The 23458-nt window shown below is 38.8% G+C and overlaps 2 protein-coding genes across 3 annotated transcripts in view; both read left to right on the forward strand.

The window, feature by feature from the left end:
* LOC109046961 (cathepsin G-like) overlaps window positions 1-22613 on the forward strand; it is a 68262-nt gene extending 45649 nt beyond the window's left edge. Inside the window, exons 4-5 of the mRNA XM_042712451.1 lie at window positions 22398-22448; window positions 22599-22613. Of these exons, the coding sequence (XP_042568385.1) occupies window positions 22398-22448; window positions 22599-22613 (66 nt within the window). The remainder of the gene's footprint in view (window positions 1-22397; window positions 22449-22598) is intronic.
* LOC109046643 (mast cell protease 1A-like) lies at window positions 1294-19634 on the forward strand. Of its 2 annotated transcripts, none has more exons than XM_042711885.1 (5): window positions 1294-1410; window positions 18546-18696; window positions 18795-18933; window positions 19062-19313; window positions 19413-19634. In XM_042711885.1, exons 1-5 carry the CDS (start codon window positions 1350-1352, stop codon window positions 19569-19571), a joined length of 762 nt encoding a protein of 253 aa, XP_042567819.1. In that variant the 5' UTR covers window positions 1294-1349; the 3' UTR covers window positions 19572-19634. The 2 variants fall into 2 exon arrangements, with proteins under 2 accessions (XP_042567819.1, XP_042567820.1); XM_042711886.1 differs by lacking the exon at window positions 1294-1410 and adding an exon at window positions 18325-18450.
* Window positions 22614-23458: the final 845 nt, after the last annotated feature.

A 23458-nucleotide genomic window follows, 5' to 3' on the forward strand; every position in this document is an offset into this window, starting at 1 on the left:
CTGTAGTTTTGCAATTAATGTGCTCTTAAAGTATAATTTCTAAAACATTTTTTGAAAAAAAAAATTATCAGAAGCACAAGGAAGGAAGTGACGCAAAGAAGAGATACAGAATAAATTTCAATATAAAGGTAAAAATCACAAATTAACATACTGTACGATGAATTACCCCTTAATGTTTATATAGTATTTGGAAATAGCCTTTTTATAACATCTTAACTGGCAACATTGACACCGTGAAACTTTTTTGCTTGAGTTAACTGCTTATTTAATTTACTTTATTTTCTTACAATAAATTTAAGCTTCTGTAATGTTGTTTTAATATCAGTTGCATTACTGCTTGCTTTTAATTCACCAAAAGGTGTCTAAATTTATTTTGAAAAAGACCATGACTAGGACTATAATCTAGCATTCATAAAATTAAATAATCAAGTTTAAGTATGTAATTTTCCACTGTATGCACAAAATGGAAATGAAAGGTATGAATATGCTAATTAGATTAATTATATAGCAAGCAGGCTAACATCTTCACATAAATTACAAAATGTAACCTTTATTTTGTTGCCTTTGTTGTCTGTTAAACCATTTTAGGCATTTCATATTGGTCATATTTCTTTTTGTTGTAATACATACTTGTTACTGTAGGAATAGTTGTGGGAGTAGCTTATGTCTGGTCTCTTCAATAGGCTATTTTAACAGATTCAGTCATAAAATACCTACAAGGTGCTTCAACATCATCTCCATTTATTTATTATCACAATTTATTTACTACTTATTTGTGTTAATACTTATCAGTATTTAGGTTACTTTATATTATAGTAAAGTTTTGAATTTTTGAATTTTTTTAGATTTTTATTTATTTATTTATTTATTTTTTAGCGGGGGGTCAAGGGGGCGGAAATCTAAAATCTTGCCTAGGGCACCAACAGAGCCTGGGCTGGCCCAGATCCCCAGCTTCCTAAATTGGACGTCTAAAGAAACGTCCTCTCACATTCAATTGTTTTTTTCTTTCCCCAGTAAATTTCTTTACAAGTGCAAATGTTTGTATATTTCTATTATTATTAATTTCAACAACTGAGACATTAACTGTACATGTTTCACAAACATTTGATGAACAGGAAGTACCAAAATGTACTTTTCTAGAACTAAACCAACCGAACCATCCGTGGCCTGAAATATTAGACCACAAGGATTAACAAGAACAACATTTACTCATCGTTGTGCTGCTTTTCCCACAATCTGAAGAAAAAAGAAAAGAAAAGAAAAAAAAAAACCTTATGGGCAGCTTAATGTCTCCACCCATCCTTATATTTATACAGTGTTTTGTCAGTGAGAGCTTATTGATTGTCTTCATGATGACCATCATCTCTCTGCTCCTGCTGGCCTCTCTGCTGCCACACCTGACCTTCACTGGTAAGACTCTTTATATAACAGTGCATTATGTTGATTTTTAAGATTATTTCATTGGTATGTGCTGATTAAGCTGACTGACAGCAGTATCTTGAACGGCCAGCAAGCAGAACCCCACTCCTGACTATCAGGGGACGTAAACAATATACATAAAATTTCTCAACAGCAATTTTTTGAAGGGGACACAAATAATTCAGCAAAAATTGTACTTGTAAGGATATGTATACACAAAGGAAAGCCGTACTACTATTAATGCAGCAGGAGACCATGCCACATTAGACAACTTCAAGCTGTTGTGGTCGCACCGAGACAGCGCTCTGTCCGTTGTAGACATTACTATCTGGCACAGTGTTGCCAAGTCCAAGGCCGCTTTTCCTGTGGAATGGGGCTACTTTATCACTGTTGCCGCAGGATGTTTTTCATGTCTGCGCCGCAGGTTGAGCGACCCCAATAATGTTATTTTGGCACCCGGAATGTAATTTTTACTGGGGCACCCCCTCGAAACGGGGTTAGTTTGGGCTAGTTTTGTTGTGAACACCTGGCAACCCTTTCTGTCAAGCAGGTAACATTATTATTACTTACATAGCGGACTATCGAAAAATACATTGGTGTAAAATACATTGTGTATTAAAGAGAAAATAATTAGTTCATCCAACTTAATTTTTTAATAAAATAGCCATTGACAGCCTTACTTACTGGAGTTCCTTATTTATCTCTCTCACTGGACTTGTCTGTGTGTGTGTTTAGGTGTAGGTGATGTAAAAGAACAAAGCAGGCATTTGGACCAAACCACCAGATCGTCACAGTTGTTTTACTACTTACATAATTAAAGTATAAAACATTATTATTTACAATACACAGCATGATTTAATTACTATTTTAGGGAGGACAAACCTCTGATAGGGGGGACCTGTCCCCCCATCCCGTTTTTTAAGGTCATATGTAGCTTCATGGCTGTGCCCTCTGTAGCTTTGCCCACATTTACCAATAACTTTCACTACATCAATCACACGCTCCAAGACTTACCTCCTCTTACTAACCTGGTCACGATGAACAGTCATTTGCTTATCAGTCAGAAGAAGCTTCTGCACTTTCTCTAAGGATATTGCTTCTCTCATGTTCCTGTCCTCTCTAAAAGGCATGTTTCCAGGCCGGCATACCTCCTTTGACAAATGCACTGTCACTGCCTAAAGGTTTTGCAAATGCAAGACATACTGAGCAGAATAGGGAGTGATTACTTTCACTGTATGTCAGTCATTTCCTGTTTGTGCCATCTTTTCAGTGGAATACATCAGGAATGGCTCTTTCAGTTGTTTGAATTGGGTGATACTTAAAAAATAAATCAAAATCCTTAGACTGTGGGCTTTCACTGTCTCTATCATCTTTCCCTGAATCCCTCTCTCTCTCTCTCACTCTGCACATCTAGTTTCTCTGCAATATGAAATAAGCATGTTCTATAATTTATACTTATATTTATTGTGCAGCTATCAATTGTACGTCCCCATGATCACAGTCCTACTTCTGATGATCTTATAAATCATACAAGCACATATTGTTCGAAGAGTATAGCCTGCATGTTTAGTTTTGCTTATAGCTTAAACTTTACCTGAAGGTTCCTGCTCTGACTTAAAAGCTGAACTAACTGTCCACCCCTCTAGTTCAACAGCAGGAGCACTTGCAGTACTAGTGCTACTGTTGCTTCGTTCATCATCCTTTCAAAATAAATAAATAAATAAACATTGTAGACTAGGCTACATATTGTAGGCTAGAAATGGAAAATCAAAATTTCTGGTCAAATCTGGCACAAGAAATACTGTTTCCCCATCTGTAAAACAGTGTGCAAGTTTGTCATTAAGATGTTGCAACATGCTCTTTTAAAACCTCTATCATAATATATATTTATTTTATTTTATTTTATTAGAATAGATTTATCTATTGCAAGTCGCTAATTGGTGTTGATTAAGCTGACTGACAGCAGTATCTCTCTCTCAGCTCATGTGAATGTAGGTATAGTGAATGGCAAAAAAGCAAAACCCCACTCCAGACCTTACATTGTTTCTATTCAGAAAAATGGACATCATAACTGCTGTGGATTCCTCATGTCTGATGAGTTTGTCTTGACTGCTGCATATTACTCAAGGGCCTTGCTCAAGGGCACCTCAGCCGGCAATACCACGACTGAGGTGCCATTGAGCAAGTCACCGAACCCCCAACTGCTCCCCGAGCGCCGCAGCATAAACAACTGCCCACTGCTCTGGGTGTGTGTACACCGTATGTGTGTGCACTTTGGATGGGTTAAATGCAGAGTACGAATTCTGAGTTTGAGTCACCATACTTGGCTGTATGTCACGTCACTTTGTCACACTGTCAAAAGAAGTTAGACTTTTGTTTAGCCTAAACTGCAATACTGATCGATTACTGATATTGATTATTTATGATTGAGTTTTTAGATGAATTGACAGTAGTACGGTTTACAAAGTTTTGTCATCAAATCAGTATAATTAAAATGCTCTTCAAAAGAGCACATAAAACTCTGAAAAATGTTCATTAAGGCTTTCTTTAAACAGAAATGAAATACTGACAGCTGTGGTTGGTGCACATGACCTTAAAAATATGACTGAGGGGTCTGTCCGCATCAGAGTGAAGTCCTACCACCAGCATCCTGACTATAGCAGTGATACGAGACTGCATGACATTATGCTTTTGAGGGTTAAGAAGGAAATATTCTCAAGGAGGCACTTCAAAAAAAAAAAAAAAAAAAAACTGCATAAACAGAAGCAATATAATAATCAATGGTTTAATTTTATGGAGGGTGATTTATTTTATTACTATTTTTTTATTATTACAGCTACAGGAAAAGGTCCAACTAAGCCCAAATGCTGAACCGATATCATTAATGAATAAAAAATACATCAAACCAGGTACTGCCTGTAGTGTTGCTGGCTGGGAAAAACTGAAGTTTAAAGGCTCAGCGAGTGATCATTTAATGGAGGCAAACATGGAGATATTGAAAATCACACTATGTAAAAATAAATGGAAAGGAAGATAGAAGTTTTCAGTCTCAATGATGATGTGTGTATGTACAAAACATAATTCACAGACTCTGTTAATTTATGAACAGGTTTCACTGAGTTTAAACTGATATATGTTTTAAGTCATGTGTTGATCTGTGTTTCTTAACAGGGGGATTCAGGAGGTTCTTTGGTTTGTGGAAAAACTGCAGATAGCATTACTTCTTTTGCTGATTATAATGTCTTTAATTCACCTGAGCATCCTACTGTGTATACTAAGATTTCAGCAAATGGAAATCAAATCTCAAATGGATTTGCAAAATAATGATAATAATAATAATAAATTTAGCTGCAAGCAGCAATTCCGGGCCCAAGCACTCCAACGGCAAATTGAGGAGCTAAGCATGGCATGAAGCATCACACCAAATGCAACAATGAGCAATTACAGCAATTTTAGCATGATTGTAATTGAAATGGCTGAAAAATCATATATACAACCAGTAGTAATATGATTAAATGGCTCATCACTTTTGACCAACAGGTGGCGCTGTAATCAAATCATTTTGGTGTGTTCTGTTTGAGGTGACAATGGCACACATAAATTTTGGTGTCAATATGCCAAAGCATTGCAGAGATACAGGCTGAAGTGTCATTTTGGCATCATGCCTCAAATTCGTCCCTGTGGTATCCGAAAACGATTTTGCCTATCAACACAAAATCCATTACTTTTTGTCAGCACAGTCTGAAGATCATCTGACTCGATTTTGGTGAAAATCAGGCCAACGGTTGAGGAGGAGTTCGAAAAAGTAGGTTTTCAACATAAATCAAAATGGCGGACAGGAAGTTCAGCTTACTCTGGTATATTTGGTATCTATGTTGTCGGCATAAGCCAGGGAATATTTTGAGACCAGTTTCATTGCAATAGGCTAATGCAGTAAAAAGTTATTAGCATTTTTATAAGTGTAATAATTAATGGTTAATGATTGGTTTATTACTCTTGAACAATAGGGGGCGCTGTTACCAAATTGATGTGGCATGGTCAGTGTGAGGTGACAATGGCACATAAAAAGTTTGGTGCAAATATGTCAAAACTTTGCAGAGATACAGCCTCAGATGCATTTTGGCATCTTTCGAAACAAATTCGTTAATGCGCTAAACAAAAACCGTTTGTATATTGGCACAAAATCCATAACATTTTGCCAGCTTGGTCTGAAGATAATCTAAGTCAAATTTGGTGAAAATCGGACTAACGGTCTAGGGGGAGTTCGAAAAAGTAGGTTTTCAACATTAATCAAAATGGCGGACAGGAAGTTTGGCCAATTTTGCCATAATTGCTATTAATGTTCTCGGCATGACCCAAAGAATATACGGAGACCACTTTCAAAATGGCCTACACATAAAATGGCTGACATGGGAAAATTGGATATCATTTGACTCGACATGACCCTCCAAATCTAAAGAGACCAGTTTTGTGATTTTTGGACAAACCATTCAGAAGTTACAAGCAAAAATATGTATTTTTCATATCTCCTGACCACTACGTGGCACTGTATCAAAACACTGCAGTTAGTCTCAGGTCATGCTTGTTATAACACACACCAAGATTGGTCTCAATATACCAAACCGTGCCGAGATATAGCTTTTTAATTATAGCTCACATGCTTTTTTGCATGCTTTTCGTCAAATTTGTTCACGTGTCATTCGAGAACGGTTAGATGAATCAACTTGATTTCCATAACTTTCTGCCAACATGTCTGAAGATGATCTGAACCAATTTTTGTGAAAATCGGACTAACCGTCTAGGACGAGTTCGAAAATGTAGGTTTTTCGAATAATTGAAAATAGTGAAAAAACTAAACCTTGCGATTTTTGAATTTTGGGGTTCATTCTACTTGGCATGAGCCAAGGATTCAGAGGATTTTCATTTTCTGGCTTACAGTTCAAAAGTTATTAGCATAAAAATATTGAAAATTTGGACAAGTGGTGGAGTTAGAGAGTTGGAGTTAGAGACTTCAAATTTGCTATGGTTCATGTTGAGAATGTCCTTTATCAGTGTGCCAAATTTCACAACTTTTCCGGCAAGCGGTTCTATGGGCTGCCATAGACTTTTGGTGGAAGAAACAGAAGAAAAAACGGTAGAAGAAGAAGAATAACGCCAACAGATACAATAGGTGCTTTAGTAATAGATGATTACAGTATTAGATGACGGACACATCCAAGTCATTTCACATGAGCAAGTATGGCTCATATCGTGCCTACTTGACTAGGCAAAAAGTGAAATCCTCAAAACCGATTAGATAAACATATCAAAAAAGATTTATAAACTTAGCTTTCAAAGCATTTTTCTTCTTCTTCTTCTTCTTTTTTCTTGCATTTATTGGTCCTTAAATGATTTGTTGAAGAACTGAACTAGAACTATGCTTATGCATCGCACCTCAATCTTCTGTTGCTAATTCCAAAACATATAACTATAATGGTTGGTAGAGACAATGACATGCAGTTAGAACAGAGAGAGAGAGTGAGAGAGAGAGAGAGAGAGAGAGTGCTTAAGCATGTGGGAATGATCTGAATTTGCATGGATTGACAGTATTACTAATAGTGAAGCCATATGTTTAACTACTTCAGAAACAGCAATGTTACCACTTCTCTTCTGAGAAGGCCTGATTCTCGCCAGCTATAGAAGATCATTTTTGCCATATACTATGTCATGCGGAAGACACCAAGTGGACATGAATGTATTTCATGGACAGAGCAAACAAGGCTTGCTGATCTAGATTTTGCTTATGATATCATACTACTAGCAGAGTCACGGGAGAAGCTACAGGAACTTACCACCCGGTAGGAAAGATTCGCACTTAAGATCGGTCTGTGGATCAACATAAAAAAAATACAAATAAAAAAAAACAACAAGTGATACAAATTAGTGGGGAAGATGAAGATCTACTGATGCCAATCACCTCTGGCAACCACCCACTTATAGATACAGACCGGTTCACATACTTGGGCACAGGATGGCGACGCAGAGCCAGATGTAACCCAATGCATCGGCAAAGCAGCCAATGAGTTCCATAGGATGTGTAACATCTGGATGTCACCCAGCATTAAAGGTGCTGTATGTAAGTATTTGACTTTACTAAAGCATAAAAATACCATAATATGTTTGCAGATATTTAAAAAACACAGCATTCCAGTTTGTGGAAAACACAGCACATTTCATTTAATTCATTGTCATGTGCACTGTTGGTGTCTTCAATGTGGCAACCGACCTGTGCATAAAGTCTGAGGTGGAGGGGCCGGGGTAGAAAAAAAAACCCTCTCCAATATTTTGAATTTGGACTGCAATACCTAGTTCAACCTTCGGTGTCAATCCTACATATAGACCTTTAACACATCACTTGAGATCTGCCGCTTTGTGTCCATTGTGTTAGCAATGGCAATCTATTTCTGCGAGACCTGGAAAAACACGGTGCTTACTGGCCACAAGCTGGACATATTCCACCAGCGGTGTCTCAGATGCATTCTACGTGTCACATACAATGACCATGTTACAAATGAAGAGATGCAATGCAGGGCTAAAATCCACAGACTTTTCTCCACTGTGTCTGAGCGTCGTACCAAACTGGCAGAACACGTCCTGTAGCAACCAGAACAACACCTAGCCAAATTTGCACTGAAATGGACTACTGTACTATTGCAATGCTCTCTTGGCAGGTCTTCCAGCCAGTTCTATAAAACCTTTACAATTAATCCAGAACGCAGCAGCATGATTAATTTTTAATGAGCCAAAAAGAATACACATCACACCTCTGTTTATCAATTTGCACTGGCTACCAATAGCTGCTCGCATAAAATTCAAGGCATTGATGTTTGCCTACAAAACCACCACTGGCTCTGCACTCATTTACCTAAATGTATTACTTCAGACTTATGTGCCCTCTAGAAGCTTGCATTCTGCATGTGAACGTCGCTTGATTGTGCCATCCCAAAGAAGCACAAAGTCATTTTTACAGACTTTTAAATTAAATGTTCCCTCCTGGTGGAATGACCTGCCCAACTCAATCCGAGCAGCTGAGTCCTTAGCCATCTTCAAGAATCAGCTTAAAACCCATCTCTTCCATCTTTATTTGACCCTCTAACTTTAGCACTCACTATTCTACACTATTCTATTCTAAAATAAATAAATAAATAAATAAATACCTTTCTAATCTTTTTGCATTCTATTTTCTTTTCATTTATTATACAATTATAAAAAAGACCTGTAACACTAGCTTGCTCTATTCTTTTCCTATTCTATCTGTTTTATTTTTATTTATTATATTATTTTAAAGCTCTTGCTACGTGTACTGCGTTTAAGCTAACTGAGACGTGTTATAGCACTTATATATATCATTGCTCTGTTGTTGTTTTTGATTGCTTCCATTGTCCTCATTTGTAAGTTGCTTTGGATAAAAGCGTTTGCTAAATGACTAAATGTAAATGTAAATGGATGCCACCCAATGGATGCCGAAGGCGAGGAAGGCCAAAGAAGACCTGGCGAAGTACATTAAATGGATGTAGCATCTGGACCAATCAGACACACATTTTTTTTAGTTATATTTAACAAATACTCTGTAACATTCCTCATTTAACAAACCAACTATGAGGGTCTATGGACCCTTTCCCCGAAATGCATCTAACACCTCAGAAAGGCAGAACAGGCCCTGGTTCCATAGCAACCAATGCTGATATCACTGGTTTTATTGCCCAAAGGAATGCGGGCAGAGCACAACTCACAATTCATTTAACCTTAGGAAAGACACACAATGGCCATAAAAATGGACTCTCCGCTAATTAGTTCAAAGAAAAACCTTACTTTGAATGAACACACATTATCCAAAGCGACTTACAAATGCCAGTATAACCTGATGAGGAGAGGAGTAACGTGAGCTTTTTTTTGGCTCATTGAAGACAACCCTCGCTGCTGCATTCTGGACCAGTTGTAGAGGCTTGATAGTACATGCAGGAAGGCCTGCCAGAAGAGCATTACAGTAGTCCAGCCTGGAGAGAACAAGGGCTTGGACAAGAAGTTGGGTGGCTTGCTCTGACAGGAAGGGTCTAACCTTCCTAATGTTGTATAAGGCAAATCTGCAGGACCAGGTCATTGTAGCAATGTGGTCTTTGAAGCTTAACTGATGATCGATCACAACTCCTAGGTTTCTGGCTGTCCTGGAAGGAGTTATGGTTGACGAACCCAGCTGTACAGAGTAGTTGTGATGAAATGATGGGTTAGCTGGAACCACCAGCAGTTCTGCCTTAGTAAGGTTGAGCTGAAGGTGATAGTCATTCATCCAGCTAGAAATGTCACTCAGACAGGCTGCAATGTGAGCAGCTACCTTCGGATCATCTGGTTGGAATGAGAAGTAGAGTTGAGTGTAATCAGCATAGAAGTGATATGAAAAGCCATGCTTCTGGATGACAGATCCTAATGACGTCATGTAGCTGGAGAAAAAAAGTACTGAGCCTTGAGGAACCCCAGTAGCAAGAAGTTGTGACTTAGAAACGTCACCCCTCCAAGACACCCTGAAGGATCTATCTAAGAGGTAGGACTTAAACCACAGGAGTGTGGTTCCAGAGATGCCCATCTTTCTGAGGGTGGGCAGTAGAATCTGGTGATTAACTGTGTCAAAAGCAGCAGACAGATCTAGCGAGATGAGTACTTAGGATTTGGAAGCTGCTCTTGCCAGTCGCGGGGCTTCAGTAACCAAGAACAGGGCAGTCTCAGTTGAGTGAGGTGTCAATCAGTCTGACAGTATCGCCATTCCTTCACATTACCATAGAGACAAAGGCACAGCTGTGCCTTGAGCTTCCTTTAACTTGGGACCCTGCCTTAAAGTAAGGAAGTGCATGATGACAAAAGGTTAATGTCTCAGAAACCTGGGCTGCCTGATTTGATCATCTTAGAAATATCATCCTTTTTTACCTCAAAATGTAAAACACAATGTACATAACTTTTTCAGTTCATATATTATTACATTGGAACCTAGATTTAACATTTTATTAATTTGTACTCCCACATATGCTTATGATAGATCCACTCATTCATGTAACCTTACATATACCATGTTTGGTGTCTATAAATTTGTCTTCTGATGATCTATTTGAGAGTGTATATTATATGTTTATACCGACACTCAAAAAAAATGTTTCGGTCTAAATGTATATTTTATGTAATTCAGTTACATAATTTTCCATCCATTTAGATTACATCATTTTAACATAAACAAATCAATAAACTTAGGGTGCTTTCACATCTCTAGTTCGGTTCATTTGGTCCGAACCAAGGGCAAACAATTATACATTGTAGCATTTTTCAGCTTTTTTGGTTCTTTTCACACCACACTGATTGCTTTGGTCCAAACCAGTTGAAAAACCAAAATGCAGTCACATGACAACATCCGCATCACTCATTGGCCATGACGTATTTCCTAAACTGCTTTTCGATTGGTCAAAATTTACGTGCGGGAAAATTCCAACATAAGAGGAAAAGCCAGCAAACAACACGGAGACAACACAGCTATGGAGAGACGACTGCGCGGGCTGGTTTTGTCCCTGGCCATAATCTATTACATTGTTTGTATACACGACAATATGCAAACAATACATTTCTATAATGAAGCGCGGATGCGGCTTGAAAACAACGTTCTAATGCACTGCAAATGGCGAGCGGGCATCGCTCGTAACTTCAAGCGGAGGCGTGCATTAATCCATGAGCTGCCATGCTAAAGTGCAAACTGTCAACAAACACTTCCTCATCCCATAATGCACAGCGCAGCTGACTACGGCAGCTGGTTTAGTCCAAAAATTATCAGTACTTTTTTGCAGTTGGGTCTGTTCGAGGTCGGATCACGTTCTCACCACAAACGTACCACTCCAGAGTTCGTTTGAAAGCGTACCGAGACCACCTCTTCAAGCAGGTCTCGGTACGCTTGTTTGGTCCGCCTTTGGTGCGTACCCGAGTGCGATTACTGCTTTCACACCTGCCAAAATGAACCGCACCAAAGGGGGAAACAAACTCTGGTACGATTTAACCAAACTAAATGAGGCAGGTGTGAAAGCACCCTTAATGTGATTAACATGCATCAGTCATACGTGAATGAAACCGGTAAGTTTTATTTAATAGTTTATAGCAAAATCCCCACACTGCTCAGTGTTCATGTGTTTCCACACTACAGAGTGTTAACATCGCATTGAAGCAGTGCTGGAGTTAAGAAGATAATTATGTGATGATTGACCATTAATGATGAACAGCTGTTGTTAACAAGCAGAATCACTGAAGGAAAGAGAATAACAAGAACTACAATTGACTGCAGCCACAGACGAAGATGAAATAGACTGAAATATAGAAGACTTTAACTCGCTCAAGATTGGATTAAACAACTCCTAAAACAGCTTTACCAGCTTATAATTATTAGCCAGACTGACTTTATTTCTGTCAGACTTCTAGAAAAGCTTTGAAATGAACTCTAGAATTAACAGAGGTTTAGATGTTATATTGTTTCATTTGAAATCACCATCAAGGAGATCAGTGGTTCCTTTTGTTGGGAACCTGACTCTTTATTTTATGATGTTAATGGTATGCTGGTTGTTTTAACTATGTGTTTATTAAAAAAAAAAAAAAAAAAAACATTTTGCTTAGCCAGCAAAACCAAGAAAAAAAAAGTTGCGGGAGGATTATCCACCAACCTCATTTGAAGTAAAATTTCTGATTAAATGGGGGTTGTATTGCTTTAGTATTGTTTATAGCTTTGGATCAAGCAATATTTTAAATATAAGATAACATGAAGAGTTTACAAAGCACTTTGTGGACAAAAAGTTTTCATCTGCAAAATACAAAGACCACAGACATCAAGAATCAGCATATGAATCTTGATAATGGTCACAGTCAACAAAATGCTTAATGCTGCAGTGCTGAAGCATTTTGTTGACTCACCATTTTTGAGATTCATATGATGATTCTTGATGTCTGTGGTCTTTAAGTTGCTACAGATGAAAACTTTTTGTGCCCAAAGTGAATTTGTAACTTATTTAAATTATTTTTTATAGTACTATTAGAGCTGAAGCTATAAACAATGCTAAAGCAATACAACATCCTTTTAATCAGAAATTGGACTTTAAACGAGGTCAGTGTATCATCTGTTCATTTTGCTGACTAAGCACATGTTTAATAAACACATAGTTAAAACAACCAGCGTAACATTAATGCCAAAGACTCAAGGGTCAAGAGCCTAATGCTGGGTACACACCAAAAGATTTTTTAACATCTTATAAGATTTTCAAGATGTGATAGACCACAAACATGAGAATAAAAAATCCTAGATTTAACCGTTTTGCTCCTATAGTGTGTGGTGTGCCATGATGTGACAAAGACATGCACTCCCCCCCCCATCAGGATTTCTAAACGTAAATATTAAACATGTTGAATATTTACGATTGGCGATCGGAGCAGCTCCGATGTTCTTCCGATCAGGTTCGGACACTCTTAACACACCTCACACCAAGGGAAAATCTGATAAAATAATCTGTAGAACCATCAAGATAATCGGGAAAATCAGCCCAATTATCTTTTGGTGTGTACCCAGCATTACAAAAGGAAACACTGATCTCCTTGATGGTGATTTCAAATAAAACAATGTAACACCTAAAAGTCTGACAAAAATAAAGTCAGTCTGTCTAGTAATGAGAAGCTGGTAAAGCTGTTTTAGGAGTTGTTTAATCAGATCTTGAGAGAGTTAAAGTCTTCTATATGTCAGTCGATTTCATCTTCGTCTGTGGCTGCAGTCAGTTGTAGTTCTTGTGTTTCTCTTTCCTTCAGTGATTCTGCTTGTTAACAGCAGATGTTCATCATTAATGGTCAATCATCACATAATTATCTTCTTAACTCCAGCACTGCTTCAATGTTACTTTAACACTCTGTAGTGTGGAAACACATGAACACTGAGTACTTGAACACTGAGGCTCTCGTCGGCACTGCGGGGAGCTTAATGCTTGCGGCACTGAATGGGTACACCGGTAGTCAGACGGAAAGGCCAAGGATGCTTGACCGGAAGGGCTCTTGCAGCCTTTGACGAGAGTTTAATATTCACGCACAGACGGGTAAGCGACGCAGTTAGTTGAAGGAAGACATTCACTCGACCGGGAAAGCTCTTGCAGCATCTGACGGGATTTAAATACTCACAGCATCAGACGGGTAACGCCGGTAGTTTATCAGAAAAGGCAAGGTTTGCTCGACCGGGAGGCTCTCGCGGCATCTGATGGGAATTCAATACTCACTGTATCAGATGGGTGAGTCTTGCCGGTAGTTGAAGAAATATGAGACCCGTCACGGAAACCAGTGACACAAGTCGGCAGCACAACTTTCGAGCAAAATAAGAAAGAAGCGTTTTTTTTTTTTAAATCGGCTTGTTTTTCGGAGATTCTAGCACGCAGTAGGGGCGTGTCATTGTCTGTGTGTATTTCCATACTGGATAAGGCGGCTTTTGTTTCTTTTGTTATTGCCCCCGCCCTCCAAGGGAAGCGAGGCTAATTATTATGCAGCGCTCTGGCCGGTGAAAATGTTTTGAAGTACTTCTTCGACAAGCCGGATGCTTATGAACAAGCGCTCACTGATTCTGAAGACGATCTGAGCGACGATGAAGGCGGCATAATAAGACTGAATAATATCCCTAATCTACAACTGAGCGAAGATGAAGACGAGGAAGAATGTATCGGACTGGCGTCAGACAAGTTGGACCGTAAGATATCAGAGGCTATATCGATAGTAACATTTGATGGGGATAAAGACAGAGAAATAGGGAAAATCCGTAACTTTGACTGTAAATGCTACACGAGGAGAAAAGAGAACTCTCTGCATGGGAGACAGTCCTGTAGCCAGAAGCTTTCTCCAGACATTATGTACAACATATGGCTGGATTCTTTAGCTGCGGAAAAAGAGTGGCAGGACACGCGAATTATTGGACATTTAGAGGCAAACAGATGCACAGTGCAAACTTCGGAGATGGTTACATCCACAAAGAAGACCCCGACAAAGAGAACGTGTGCCCGAACGACTTATTTCATTGGAGGCAACGAGATCTGCAAGAATACTTTTCTGTTTCTTATGGGGTGAGTTCCATAAACATCAAAGTTTGTCGTTTTGTGTTAAAAATTAAAAATGATTGCCAGATTTTAAAGGAGTGTCTTGCAACGTTATCTACAATGCACAAGTTCAAATAGAGTTTTGACAAAAAAAGGTTTTATAAAAAGATATTATATATATTTCAGCCTCTAAATCATTTTTATAAAAGTCAAAAAAGATAAATTACTGACATTTACAATGCACATTATCCTTTATTATTAATAGTATACGGTCCGATTTTTCCCGTTGCGTCTGTCATTGTTATGCAACCATGCAGCTTTACAGGGGGTATGGCTTATCTAAATGAGATGTAAATGAGCCCTATTGTCACTCCCAGCAGGTGAGAACAGGTGAGAACTGCACAATCTTTAGAGGCCATTTTCTCCCTTTTGAGCTTTTTTGAGTGCCTACCTTCAAATAGCCATAACTTCTCCAAATATTATCAGATTTCCATGTGTTACACATCGTTGAAAAGCTTGGAGACTACACTTTCAGAATATTTGAATAACTCAAAATGCCCCAGAACCGACTTGTGTCCCTACTTTCCGTGATTGGTCACATATTTACTCCGCTGGGAGCACTTTTGCAGCACCTGACAGGGAGTTCAATACTCAGAGCAATTTGAATTGTCTAAAGGGGATGCTATGAGGATTACTTTGCGTAGTTGTTTAGCAAATCCAATAAGATGCTTCCGATAACGTCAGAAATCTTGGTTCGGCTTGCATTCGAAGTTAAGCGTACGACAAAATAAAATTTCCTGTGTCAGTGCACCCCAAATAAGTGCCATGAATCTGGATGCATGGGCATAGCTTGAAAGCTGAGGTGATGTCGACTTTTGCCAGCCAAGAGTTTAAGACTTTTTTTTTTCTTTTTTTTTCTCTCCTCTCTCTCCATATTGATTGCATGATCATTGTTCTACGGTTGGGAGAGAGAATTCATCAAGAGTAATCAAGGTGATTATGCTTGGAAACAACAAATTATATGGAGCTGACAGATTGATTAAGAGTTTCTTATCCCAGAGTTTTCAGATTAACCACTCCAATGGGCTAATGAGAAATCGAGAAGGCGGGGCTTCAAAAATGCTGATCATAAACCCCCTTTTTTTGTTTTAATTCATGCCACCTATGGGGGAAAGCTGAACAGATTATTTCAGTGAAATAGCTGAAACATAATGAAAAATGGCAACATTTGATGTCACGTTCAAGGACTTATGATTGCTGTAGCATGCCTGTCGTAAAGAATTGTCCAGATATTAAAGATTGTGTACATTTGAATTAAATGTTTAGCCAAACGAGGACTAGATTGTACAGTGACATGTAGAAACTATTGTTGGGACATTGGTGCCCTTTGAAGGCTTTTGATATAATGAGCATGTACATTATATTGTTAGCGATGCATTATTTTAAGTTTGTTCCATGGAACAGTATAATTAATCGCTTTTCGTACTTCACTTAAACCGATCACCATTGTCTCATTGCTATAATAAAGCAATGGTTGTGGTAAACCCCCATACTGTATAAAAATATTATGTGCCTATAATTGTTAATCATTTAGGTACATGGTTGGTTTAATTTTCTCGCAAATCAATCTTTCTATCCGTTATCTGAGTGAAGTGTAATTTAAAATACAAGAAAAAATGCTAGCGGAATTTTTTTTTCTCCCCTTCCTCCTTCTCTCTCTCTACGCCATTGGGACATCAATAAATATGAAATAACGTCAAGATCCTTGTGTCACGACGTCGTTTAGCAACTTCAGCGACCAACGACAACTTTTTAGCAATTTACCTAAAAATTATTTGCAACATGGACTGTGCCACTAGCGCAAGGGCTTGTTGCCCGGCTGCATACAACGCTGCGGCCGGAAGAGCCGCGGTAAAAAGGTTGAGTCGAAGCGGGAAGCCAGTGGGGCTTTCCTGCGGTGGGATCGGGGCGCGGCCCAGGCTCGTTGGAAGGCTGCCACTACGACCCAGTGCTTAGGGACAGCCGGGTCTTGTGCGCCGCGGGGCAATGGAGCGAGGCGAGTTTGGGGCCTTGCGATCTTTGCTCGATATATTGGCCGCCCTGCTGTTATTGATTTAGGAGTGAGGTTGGCTGATTGCTGGGAGACGAATAATTTAGACCGTATGGATCCGCTTGTTTACCTTCACGAGGACTGAGCGTAGGTAATAATCAGCGTTTACCTCGGACTTAAATACGGTCAACTTCCAGATGGAGGAATTGTAGGCACAGCCGAAGATAAGCGGATGCCGGGGAAAATTGGAAGTGACCGTATAGAGGAAAAATTGGAAGTGACCATCGGTAGAGGCGAAGTCGCAGAGAGCGCGTGGCTAGCTGAGCAGACAGCAGTGGCCGCAAAGAAGCCCGGAGCTCTGTGGCTGTGTCTGTCAAAGAAGGAGCGATCTTGGGGCCGGCATATTGGCCGGAGAACCGAAAGAGTCTGACACGAAATGGCAAAAGGTGCAAACCGAATGCTGATAAACCGTCAATGGATAGAGGTAAGTCAGCTGTATTTATACTGTGTTATTGATTACTTGATTGTGGTCCACTGGTGTTGATTAGGCTAAGTATCTGACACTCCTCCCGAACCTTGTTAATAATACAACATTTAAACACACATGCCTGTAGTTTTCAAGCAAATCTAAAGATTTTACCTGGTTTTGGTGTGTTTGAGTGGGGTTGGAGCTAAACTCTGCAGGATGGCAGCCCTCCAGGAGCAGGGTTAGCTACCGCTGTTTTGTCATAGTTGTAAAGATGTAGTCAACTAATGTGAATTTTAGCATTTTCACAATGTTTAAACTCACATTTCCTGCATGCTCCCAACCCCTTTGTGTGATTGTGAGCCTATGATTTACCACGACAGAAAAGCAAATAAGACTAGAAAAATACAGCAGTTCTCTGGGGGAATTTTAATGATTGGTTGGGGCGATATTCAGCCCTTCAAAATTCTCAACATACAGCCCACCACAGCTTGTAATGCAAATATTATTACGTCAGAGCCGGGGCTCAGGGCCAGATACCACAGACTGATAGCTCAGCTCCTCATCTAGCTATCTATGGCATCTGGTCCTATTCTGAGAAATGGTATGCCATGTTTCAGTAGCGAAACTATTTTATTGAAGAAATAGCATGGCAAGTGCTGATAAGTTTTTGTGAACAAGTCTATGGGTACATGTGCATGCATTGAGGAGAGAGTATGGCAAAGATTTTGCTTTTTATAAATAATAAAAGGTAATCTCATTATTATTATTAAGTAATTTGTCATTTATATCCTGTTTGTCATAATTATTTGCTTAATCAGTGTCTTTTTGATTACTTTGTTGTGGCAGGCTGCAAAGGTCTTTGAAATAGAAAATAAAATCATAGAAAAAAAAGAATTTTAGAAAGCTGTACAGTATAACTTTTCATAATATGCACTGATTAAGTTTACTTATCGCTCCATGTCTATTAGTCATCATGACTCCATGACATAAGAAGTAGGAGAGAGTAATTTGTCCTCATCAGAATGAACATCCTGCATCAAAATAGATCTTGGCCTTTTAGGAAAGACTGTGCATTTGTTACAAACTGCAGATGTATTATGAACTGTACATTATTAAAGAACCAAAATGCATGCATACATGCTTACATTTTTATCATCTAGGCTATCTTTTCTCTGAAGGTAGGACCAGAAGTATTAACAGGAACAATATCTTTTCATCACTGTGTTGCTTATTTTGCAAGAAAAACACGACATACCTGTAGGCGAAACCCAGTGTCTCCGCCCACCTTCAAACTATATTTATACAGTGTTTTGTCAGTCAGAGCTCACTGATTGTCTTCATGATGACCATCATCTCTCTCCTCCTGCTGGTCTCTCTGCTGCCACACATGACCTTCTCTGGTAAGAGACTCATTATAAACCACATTAATTATGAAAGGTATGTGCTGATTAAGCTGACTGACAGCAGTCTCTCTCTCTCTTTCTCTCTCTCTCAGCTCATGTGAATGTGGGTATAGTGAATGGCACAGAAGCAAAAGCCCACTCCAGACCTTACATGGTTTCTATTCAATCGAATAGAAAACATGTCTGTGGTGGATTCCTCATTTCTGATGAGTTTGTGTTGACTGCTGCACATTGCTGGAACGGGTGAGGGTTTGTTTCCAATTAAAAACAATTTTGCCTGCAATGTTAACTCAATTCATTGTAATAAAAAAACTGAGCATCATGACTTTACCTTTTAACAGATCTGAGACTCTGACGGTTGTGGTTGGTGCTCATGACTTAAGGAAAAGTAAGAATTCAGATCATATTGGAGTGAAGTCCTACATCCCACATCCAAGCTATATGGTTCATTTTCATTGGAATGACATCATGCTTTTGAGGGTAACAACCTGTGATACATTTAGTTGTTCTCAACTTCACAAATGGCAATATAATCAACCCCAGTTAAGTCTTATAAAATAAAATTTAATTAAATATGTTTGTTAATAATGGTTGTTTTTGAATTACAGTTACAGAAAAAGGTAAACATAAACAACTATGTTGAATGGATTTCATTACCAAAGAATGGAGACCATGTTGAGGCAAACACTCTCTGTAGTGTTGCGGGTTGGGGAAGACTGAAGACTGAAGGCCCATTGAGCGATCGTCTAATGGAGGCAAACGTGCATGTAATGAATAAAATAGAATGTTACAAGAGGTGGGGAGAGGAGTTCTCAGTAACACAGATGATGTGCACGCGTGGCCATGGTGGATCCTGCCGTGTACGTACAAAAGATGATTCACACACTTACATTAATTTATGAACTGAGTTTCAACTGATACAATGTATGTCATTGACTATTTCTCTTTTATCTTAACAGTTTGATTCTGGGGGTCCTTTGATTTGTGGACACACTGCAATTGGTGTCACAGCTTTTGGAGATGACTTACTCTGCAATTCACCTGAGAAACCTAATGTGTATATTAAGATTTCACCATATATTCTATGGATTAACGGCATAATTAGAAATGTGAAGTGAGTGAAGTTTTTGAATTTTTCTGCATGACCTCTTTCAATAAAAGCATCACTTGGCAATCATAAATCATGAAGTGTCTTCATTGTCACACACACACACACAATATTTCATGTGGGGGGGAGGGGGGGTCAGTGTCAGTGTTGTTGATTGGATGAATGCAGCACGTGATCAGTTTATATAACAGCATTGTGCATCCTCATAATCTATATTGCTGCCATCAAGTTTTTCCTAAACTGCCTTCTTAGTGGAGTATAAAGACAAAAATTAGTTGCACTCTTCTAATTGACGCTTTTTCCAACACCATTTGACATTCCTTCACCATTTCCCCTAAAATACTGAAACGACTGTTGATACAATGCACAATGTTTCTGCGGCTGTCCAAAGCACATGGATATGAGACACACGATCGGGGGTCAGTTAGCCAATTTCACAAGAATAAGAAATTACGTCACCGCTGGTAGTGTTAGTTCCATTACAGGTATGCTGTTATTACATTAGTATGGTCTTTTCTCAAATATCACTTCTAACCTTTTCTTTTTTTTTTTGACTGTTTTACAAGTTGCTGTTTGTTACGTCCCAGAACGTATTTGTTTTTGTCCTCTTTCTCTCTCTCTCTCACGCTTCCTGTACTTGTAAGTAAAAGGCAATGGCCTCCATCTGTCACCAATGATTGGTTGTTAACTCTGATCAGAGGATGAGAGGGAACAGCAGAAATTAAAGCAGCATTTTCACCACTGAACAGTGTGATTGTGTCACTTCCTCCCCTAGAAGGGCTCATTTGTTGTTCATGAACTATACTTTGTTGATTGGGTTCTCTTTAGTGAGATTGTGTTAGTCCTCCTGCCACCTCTACAACAAGAAATCCTGTTTTCTGTTTGTAAGTTCATAAATTAATGTAAGTTCTTTACATAATTTGTACTGCTAATTTGGGATGGAGTTATTGGTGGGACTGGACTTTCTGGACTTGTTTTCTCCAGTTTATGTTAGTGAGGGAGTTAGTATATTTTGATCTATTTTTCTTTTCTTTTGGTAGCTAGTTAGTTTCCCTTTTTATCAGGTAGATAGGTTATGTTTGTTGTTTTGGCCTGAGCTCCCTCTCGAAGACTTTGAACCCTCCTGCATTTGAAAATGAGAGTTATATTGTTCTTGATTTAAGTTGTATAGTGGGTTTTCTTTTTGAGTTTTTGGGGGTTAAGTGTTGATCCTCACAGCTGACACACACACACACACACACACACACACACACACATATACATAGCATCACAGCTTTTGAACCCAGAATTAATTGTTAGCCCCAAGTAAATAGTGAGGAGTGTGATACAAGAAAACCCAGGATTGTGTTTCCCCGGGGTTTAGAGCAGCCCAGAGTGAACATTTTTTAAATAAATAAGTGAGTAAATAGATACATACAGTATTTGTATACATAATACATACAAGTCAAATTATGAATATAATTTATACATGGAAATAATGTTACAGGTTTGATGTTCATAAAAAGCCAATTTTGTTGAACTTAACGTTTTCTCATCGCCTTCTATTTTATCTGTGAGTTTTAAGGTGCAAAGAACATTTTTCATTATTCATTTTCATGCTCATATTACATGCTTAGTTCTTATCGTCCAAAACCTCTGTGGCTTAATTTGAGACCGCAAAGATTAACAAGAACAAAAGGCTTCCTCATGCCACAAGATTTTTCTCACCCCTTTAAACTCAACTCCTCCCCCCCTTAAAAAAGTATATTTATACAGTGTTTTGTCAGTGAGAGCTCACTGATTGTCTTCATGATGACCATCATCTCTCTGCTCCTGCTGGCCTCTCTGCTGCCACACCTGACCTTCACTGGTGAGATTGACCGAAGTACTGAATTGATTAATCTGCTGAAAATTAGAACTAAACAGCACTCTCTTGTTCTCAGCTCATGTGGATGTGGGTATAGTGAACGGCAGGGAAGCAAAACCCCACTCCAGACCTTACATGGTTTCTATTCAGTTGAATGAGAAAGACAACTGCGGTGGATTCCTCATTTCTGATCAGTGGGTCTTGACTGCTGCACATTGCTGGAACAGGTAAAAGTTCTGATTACTTTTAACTGAAACATTAAGTTAAAATCACTTTTGACGGACAAAACATCTGCAGTGCAACTACACAATGTCTCATATGCGATAAATGAGCATCATGACTTTATGAATAAATTTTTTCAATACACTCTTTCAACAGATATGACATTCTGACGGTTGTTGTTGGTGCTCATGACTTAAGCAAAAGTAAGACTTTGAACCGCATCAGCGTAAAGAACTGCATCCAGGCTACAAAATCGTTTCTTTGCAGAATGACATCATGCTTTTGATGGTAACCAACTGTGCTCATATTACTTGTTCAAACAATATCTGGTCAGGAAACAGATTTTGAATAACATTATGTATGACTTTCTTTTGAAATTTCTTGCTGAAAAAAAAAAAAACAATACAAGGGACTTACTTTCTAAACTATGGAAAATAACAAGTGCCTCTTTAAGTCTATTTCCTACATTATTTATTTATTTATTGCCCATTGTAGCAACAAAAATTACCAAAACCTCTCGTGGTATATATAACTTTCGGGTCCACCGTAATTTGGAAATTTCTTGTCCCCTCGTGTTTATATAAACTTTCGTCCAAATTCAAAAGTGATAGGAACGTGTTAAGGGCTACCATGGAAACATTTTTGCCGGTCACCTTGGCTTACACGGGGCTTCTGTCCTAACCACAAGTACAGCAGTTCTGCCTCAGCTGAAATTCAACCTAAAAAAAGATTATGTTTTTTATTAATGGTTGTGCTTTTGAATTACAGCTATATAAAAAAGTCAGACTAAACAACAATGTTGGACTAATATCTGTCACGGTGTCTGTTCTGTGTCTCCCTGGGTGGCCACTAGAGGTCTCACTTCCCCTTATCGTCACCCCACTTTAGAACTGCATTTCCCATAGTCTTGTCTGTTTCTTCACTGCTCATTGCACTCAGCTGTCCGTGGTTATCAATCATTGCACTCAGCCAATTCCCCGTTAGCATTGTCTATTCTCTGTGTTTAAATACCCCGGTTGTTCTGTCATTGTGACGGAGTCCTTGTTGAATGTCACCCTGTGTTTTCCTGGTTCCCTGGTTTCTCGTGTTTCTGGATGTGTGTTTATGTTTCTTGTTTTGGACGGATTACCTGGATGTTGACCTTTGCCTGGATGTTTTCTGATTTTGGATTGCCTCAATAAAACACTGCACTTGGATCTACCTGTCTGTGTGCGTGTCGTGACAATATCATTGCCAAAGAAAAGCAAAGGCATCAATGTGAATACTCTCTGTAGTGTTGCGGGCTGGGGAAGACTGTCGACTAATGGCTTACTGAGCGATCGGCTAATGGAGGCATACGTGACTATATTAAATCATGTACAGTGTCAACGTAAATGGGGACACATCTACTCGGCCTTACAGATGATCTGTGCATATGGCGGTGGTGGATCCTGTAAAGTATGTACAAAAACAAAACGATTCACAGACTTTATGATAATGTATGAACTGATTTTACTAGTGATGCGCTGATCTGTGTTTCTTAACAGGGAGATTCAGGAGGTCCTTTGGTTTGTGGAGACACTGCAGTTGGTACATCTTTTGGAAGAAAGAAACTCTGTAATTCACCTGAGCAGCCTAATGTGTATACTAAGATTTCAGCATATCTTCCATGGATCCACCAAAACATTAGAAATGTTAAGTAACTTCATGAAAAAAAAGGAAGATTTTTTTTTCTTGAATTCTTTCATGAACCTTCTTTCAATAAACATTTCACATGGGAAGCATCAATCAGTCGTAGTGTCCTCTTTGTCACCACACATAACTACAGTATTACAAGGGACACACGTCCA

The sequence above is a fragment of the Cyprinus carpio genome, chromosome A22 (genome assembly GCF_018340385.1).
Source record: "Cyprinus carpio isolate SPL01 chromosome A22, ASM1834038v1, whole genome shotgun sequence".
Taxonomy (NCBI): Eukaryota; Metazoa; Chordata; class Actinopteri; order Cypriniformes; family Cyprinidae; genus Cyprinus; species Cyprinus carpio.